The 6,585-nt window shown below is 37.9% G+C and overlaps 1 protein-coding gene across 2 annotated transcripts in view; it reads right to left on the bottom strand.

The window, feature by feature from the left end:
* Window positions 1-408: 408 nt before the first annotated feature.
* The window catches only part of hmcn2 (hemicentin 2), a 33,794-nt gene continuing 27,617 nt past the window's right edge, over window positions 409-6,585 (bottom strand). The window contains exons 50-60 of one of the 2 annotated variants that reach the window (XM_060881349.1): window positions 6,325-6,571; window positions 6,035-6,094; window positions 5,711-5,830; window positions 5,464-5,619; window positions 4,394-4,513; window positions 3,424-3,549; window positions 2,932-3,060; window positions 2,408-2,704; window positions 2,168-2,287; window positions 1,909-2,035; window positions 409-1,594 (exon numbers count right to left, since the gene is read on the bottom strand). In XM_060881349.1, coding sequence (XP_060737332.1) covers window positions 1,225-1,594; window positions 1,909-2,035; window positions 2,168-2,287; window positions 2,408-2,704; window positions 2,932-3,060; window positions 3,424-3,549; window positions 4,394-4,513; window positions 5,464-5,619; window positions 5,711-5,830; window positions 6,035-6,094; window positions 6,325-6,571 — 1,872 coding nt within the window. In that variant the 3' untranslated portion in view covers window positions 409-1,224. Of the gene's footprint in view, window positions 1,595-1,908; window positions 2,036-2,167; window positions 2,288-2,407; window positions 2,705-2,931; window positions 3,061-3,423; window positions 3,550-4,393; window positions 4,514-5,463; window positions 5,620-5,710; window positions 5,831-6,034; window positions 6,095-6,324; window positions 6,572-6,585 lie in introns of those variants that run through there. The other variant, XM_060881351.1, reaches the window with a different exon arrangement.

Genomic DNA, 6,585 nt, shown 5'->3' with positions numbered 1-6,585 from the left:
TTCTGGCGGTTGTATACACGAACACCGCTGTCTCTGTCGTCCATGTACTAGTAATAGTCGGGCTAAAAAAACGTAAGTAAAAACGTAAAAAACGTAAATAGCACCATATTGAATCCGGAGTGGCTGCTGCATGCTACTGTAAAAGCATATAAGCAGTTACCAAATGACTTTCAGAACAATCCACAAAAGCGCATCTAAACATAAATAACAATGATAATACAAAGTGTGCCATTTGTTAAAATATAATTTTATTATAGAAAGTAAATATACACATGATGTTCTCTAATCATATGTTATGTGCGTAGTAGTTGCCAGTAACTTGTATCATTGCACTCAGTGAGTAAAATGTCATTGTTTCAATCACTCAGCACATTTACATTCATTAAAAAAAAACGTTACAGAGACAAGTTTAATGTTATGATTTATTAAAACTGGTATCTTCAGTTCACACAGAAAAGGACAATTTAGTCAAAGGACAAACATTTCAGTCAGTCTCTAATGAACTCAAAAATGATCCTGAACTCTTGGCTGCTAATTTCCACTGGACTACAAACTGTTGTAGAAAGAACATTATTTACATTTACATTATTTCATGTCCAGTGTCACTCAAATGAAGATGAGGTTCTCTTCTGAATCTGGTTTCTCAGGGAGTTTTTTCTTGCCCCATCACCTCAGGCTTGATCATGTTGATAGATGTTAGAGATAAATAGTCATTTAATTTTAAACATTTAAATTTTACTGTTTCTAGATTTGTGAAGCTGCTTTGAGACATCAATTGTTAAATGTGCTATACAAACAAATTGAATTGAATTAACGATAACTATCTAGGTAGAATCAAGTTATTGTAGTAGAATTATTGCATTAGAAAATACTTCTTCCTGCATGATCAGTGCATAAAGGTTTATTGAAATGAAGCTCCAATGATGTTAAGAATGCTGAGAACACGTCTGCAGTTTATTACACATTTCTCACAGCAGCAGCTCACTAAAGTTCAGTGTTCAAAGCACAATGTACACATTAATACACATTTTAAAAACATCAAGTACTAAAATATAGTAAAGTAATCATTTCAAGCAGGTGTTATCCATTATAATTCTGAAATTTTATTCCTTGGCATGATAACAGAACAATCTGTGAAAACCCTTTAATCTTATTTACTAAAACTGCACACACAATGAACACTGTAGGACCAGTACTGAAGGGATGTTTGTGGATGACTGGAGATCAGTATGGATAAGCAGAAATGGATATGTAAATGATGAATAAACTCTGGTAAGTGATTTGTCCAAGCTGATTCCGGGTGGTTGCTTGGACCTTCAGGTTCACCAGACCAGACTGATTTAAATAGCGAGTGGTGAAAACGATTCCTCTTCCAGCCTCGCCTTTAATCCCAAACAGCCCCTCTGTAATCTCTCCATTTTGTTCCAGAATGGTGAAAACTGTACTCTCTTGAAGAACACCAGTCTCGGAAAATGCTGATAATCGGATGACGTTCTGTTGAGCTGGAATTCCCAAAGGAAGTGTGAGGAGTTTATACTGAAGGAGGAGAGAGGATCCTGTGACACATCCATGTAAACAGGGCTTGTAACACGTGCTGTGGGCAAATAGAGGACCAATAATTTGACTTGTTAATTAGCTTGACTGTACATGTCACTGTACTGTCAAACTTCTTTCCTCATATACATATATTCCTTTTCATAGATTAGCTTGTTTCATGTTTTTGACTCATGTTTTTTACGCTGATTACAGAAAAAGAATTATGATTTTTACATTTGTTTTAACGTTTTCTAACAGATCTTGAACTTTGAGTACACTGCTTGTCACCATTAGCTTAAACATGTTTAAAGTTGAACATGAATTTCAATTCAGTCAGATGAGGTTGTGAAGTTAACATTTATCATTTTTTACCCTGGACTTCCTCCTCTGTGATAGCTGGCAGGACAGGGAGTGTCCAAACATTGATAACTCCCCCTCATGTTAAAGCACATTTGGCTTGGTCCACACTGTAAACTGTGCTCAACACATTCATCAATATCTGAAATTGTAGCGTCAATACATGATTATTTTAGAATATAAATTTTACTATATTTGTTTCTGCTACAAACATTCAGATGTAAAACTTTGACATTAATGAACATAATGTGGTCTCATGACCTGAGTAGAGTACCTCTACATGTTTGACCATTGGGCATCAGCTGATATCCCGAAGGGCAAAAACACTGAAAACTTCCCACTGAGTTGCGGCACTCGTGTTGGCACGGTTTCCTAAGCACACACTCATCAATGTCTGAGCAGAAAGAAGAGCAGAATCACAAAAAAAATCCCACATACATCAAAGAAATTTTGCATTTTTCAGTCCATCCATAAACTGTTTCATTTTTTTGTACTTTTTTCTTTGGGAACTTACCCACACAGGTACTGGCTTTACTTGTATAACCAGGTGGGCAGGTGTGTAAACTGCTCCATGGTGCCCCTGGCTGTGTGTTCTGTAGCAGCATTAGTGTTTTACCCCTTGTGGATACCAACTGAGGCTGAAGTCCAACCCAAGTTCGATTTCTAAACACATTTGCTCTCTCAAGTCCAGCACACGAGCGGCCGTCCACCAGCAAGATAGATCCCGGGGGACACAAACACCGGAAACTACCAGGTACATTTCGGCACTGATACCCACATGGACTTGGAGACTGTGCACACTCATCAACATCTAGCACATCAGAGTGAGAACAAGTAAAACATCATGCACATATTTATAATGTCACACAATCAGCATATCAGAATTTTTTTTTGGTGTTTTATGATGTGGTGTAGTGTGGTGTCGGGTGGAGTGACGTGGTGGAGTGTGGAGTGGTAGGTATGATGTGTGATGTAATATTTCTATGTATGTATGATGTAAAATATTTTACATTTATCATGAACACTAATAAATCGCACCTACACACGGCTTGCCCACACCCTGTGACCGGTAGCCTCTGGGACACACACATACATAACCACCAAGCGTGTTTTGGCAGATCTGACTGTAGCGACACATGTGACTGCCGTCTTTACATTCGTCTACATCTGAAAAACAAATGTAGTGCTGATAATCACATTATCACAATAAGCAGGTATTATAAACAGCAGAGTATGATCTTTCTAATTAATGACAGGAAATCTGTTCCAGTAAAGATTTAATCTGTTTAATGGCAAATTAACTATTAAAAAAAAAAAAAAAAAAAAGATCTGTGTGCCACAAAAAAAGTATTTGCCCTCTCTTATTTGACCTTCTCTGTTAGACTTTATGTTCATATTGGTTAGCAGTGGTTTCCACTCAAACAGATCTTGCTTACCCAGTCTCTTTCTAAGTACTCTAAAGTAGTCTTTAAATACCTTTAATGTAATACACTTAAAACTATCCATTTTCTAAATTTTGCTGACACTTACCCACACACACACCAGTTTCAGCCAGGGTCATTCCTGATGAACAGCTATCAAAACACTGATATCCTCCATCTGTATTCTTGCATTGCTGGTGAGATGGACACACACTCCTCAAACACTCATTTATATCTACACACACACACACACACACAAAATAAAATGATTAAAAAGGTTTACCATTTAAAGCAATTCAGTCTGAATATTTGCTGTGACATAAAAATGATGTTTCTAATTATATGACAAATGAATAAAACAAAACTCAATTCTATAGTTCTTGTGCTTTGTGTTCATCCAATTAAATGTTCTCTAGAAAGTATAGCAGCTGGTTCATCTGAGTGTTATTGGTGCATCTTCACATGCATACATTATTCCTATTTACAACCTTCACAATAAATGTATGCATTTTATTTATCTAGAAAGGGCAGCGTTGTTGTAATGAGTCTGTCTGTGTTTTGCCCTGTTTCTGTCTGCTGTCTGCCTTGCTGTTAATTGTTTGCTCCGCCCACTCATTTGTTACCATGGACACTAATTGCACTCTATCTCCCCCCCAGGTGTATCGTGTTAGTCGCTGATTGTCTCTGCGTTGTGATTGGTTCCTGTTTGTTATATCTACTCTGTTTGTTCACTTCCCTGGTGTTGGTCGTTGTTGTATGTTTACGTCTATGTTCCTGTTTCCTGTGTTGCTCAGTGTTCTGCCCTGTTTTGCCTGCTTGTTTGTTTGCCTGTTTCTTGTTTTGGTCTATTAAAAATCTAAACTGCATTTGGATCCTCACTCTTCTTTGCCTCACCGCGACAGTTGTATAAATTGGCAGCTTTGACTGTTTAATTGGTGCTGTTCAATGCTGCAATGTTGCTAGCTTGTTCAATTCTCTTTATTCTTAATTCTTTAGTTTTATACAACATCTCCCTCAGTACGAGTCTGTTATATCATTTCATTAACCATTTAGAACATTTCAGCCACACACACACTGACCAAAGCAGCGATGTCCCACCAGGTGGTATCCAGACCGGCAGCCACAGAAGAATGAGCCAAGTGTGTTAAAGCACCGATGCTGGCAGGGAGACACCGATGACTCCAAACACTCATCCACATCTAATAAATACAAATAACACAACTTCAATTTACACAAATTCACATTCTTGTAGCCTTCTAATTATCACATCCATACTACATAATTATACAATTACTTTGAGTAGACTTGCATATTGTCAGTGGGTATGTTTGAGCATGGTAAAGATATTTGATTTTATAATCCCGCTCTCTGTGTTTAGAGATGATTTATAATCCCACTTTCATTGTTACTAATGATATAGAACCCCACTCTCTGTCAGCGTATTCCTCAAGAGCTCCAGTTTGCAGTGCTCATTGGTGACGTCACTTCCGGGTCGCCAGGCTTTTTATCCAGGCAGCGCTAAGCACATCTATCATGCATGATTTTCACCAGATGATCTCCCTCCAGTTCATTTTATATTGTCCTGCATTTGAGTTCCTCCCTAGTACCTCCATACCTTTCACTGACTTTCAGTGTTTATAATGATTTATAAACCCACTCTTATTGTTTATAATGATTTCTAATCCTACTCTCCGTGTATATAATGATTAATAATCCCACTCTCTGGTGTGGCAGGATGAGGTTCCCATTTGAGTCTGGCTCCACTCAAGGTTTCTTATAAAACCTTAATATAAAAGTCATTTTTTGCTGTAATTCATCTTTGTATTTACCCTGTGTAGGCACCGTGGGTTACTGTTCTCAACCAATCACTGTTCCTACAAACACGAGCTGAGGCTACTGACCCTAACCCTAGACAAATATTGTGACCATTAAATGCATGCAGGGCATGAACATAACTAACCACTTGTGAGAAGGAGCAAACATTGACATAAATGCAAACACAAATCCCAGAAATTCTACAAAATTTAAAAATCCAGGTTAGATACATTTTTTAGATCACAAAAAGAGGAAGTGTCCATGAAAATGAGGACATACTGACACCCATTCTGTGCCACCCAAAGAAAGAGATATTATTAAAATTCTACAGTACCTTCACAGCCATCAGTCCTGGTTCTGTTCTCAGTACCACCAGTTCTGTGTCTGAATCCCAGCCCACACTTCACAGAACACCGATAATTTCCAACTGTATTCACACATAACTGGTTATGCGGGCACATGTGAGATCCGTCTACACACTCATCTATATCTGTAGGACAGAAATGCACACACACACACAATGTGCGGTGTTAGAATTATAAGTGTTTATTCATTACTCACAGTGTGTGTGTGTGTGAGACCTTGGCAGCTGTTGCTCTCAGTGTTGATGGTGAATCCTGATGGACAGGTGCAGCTGAAGCCCCCCATAATGTTAACGCAGGAGTGAGAACATGGAGAATCCGACACACACTCATCCTCATCTGAAACACATTAACATATTAAAAACACAACAACACACTAAAGGTGTTAGTTATACTAAGAACCTGATTATACTTGTTTATATCTACACATTAATTCAGATGTCTGTAGCCTGCACATTAAAAATTTGTGCATACCCTGCTTTCCCTAAAGCCAGTTGTAAAGCCTAATTGTATCCCTAAATGGAATCATTTAAAAATGTTTACCAACACAGTAAGATGATTCATCCAGCAAGAATCCTTCTGGGCATTTCTCTCCATCACCATCTACACAAAATAAAACACACATGTGATGACATATTTTATATTTATGACAAAACTAGGTTTTTTAAATAAAATTTTTTTTTTTTAAATTTTAGTGACATAATAAACATGGTGTATGTTATTTCTCCTGCTCAGACCTGCTAGTGTTAACATGACCATGATGAACTTTATTAGTGTAGTGGTAGTTACAGGAGTAGTATAATTGTGTTATTAGAATTTATATGGTGTCTGACCTGGCAGCAATAACACTGCTGTTAGGCGAAAGTCCAGACTGAATTTTAACATGTTGTAGGAGCTGCTGATGTGTGACAGACGGATTTGCTGCAGTAGTGGAGTGAAACTTTTCACTGATCCATCAAACAACAGTGAGTGATTACAGCGGAGCGTCAGCACCGAACCATCACCCTCCTGCAAAGAATTCTGGGTAGACCAGGAGTAAATCTGACCAGTGCCGACCTGCACATATGTCTCTTCAAAATCCTACAGAAACAAAG

The sequence above is a fragment of the Tachysurus vachellii genome, chromosome 11 (genome assembly GCF_030014155.1).
Source record: "Tachysurus vachellii isolate PV-2020 chromosome 11, HZAU_Pvac_v1, whole genome shotgun sequence".
In the NCBI taxonomy this organism is placed as follows: domain Eukaryota; kingdom Metazoa; phylum Chordata; class Actinopteri; order Siluriformes; family Bagridae; genus Tachysurus; species Tachysurus vachellii.
Note: the sequence above shows the minus strand (reverse complement) of the source record. Positions and strands in the feature narration are given on the sequence as shown.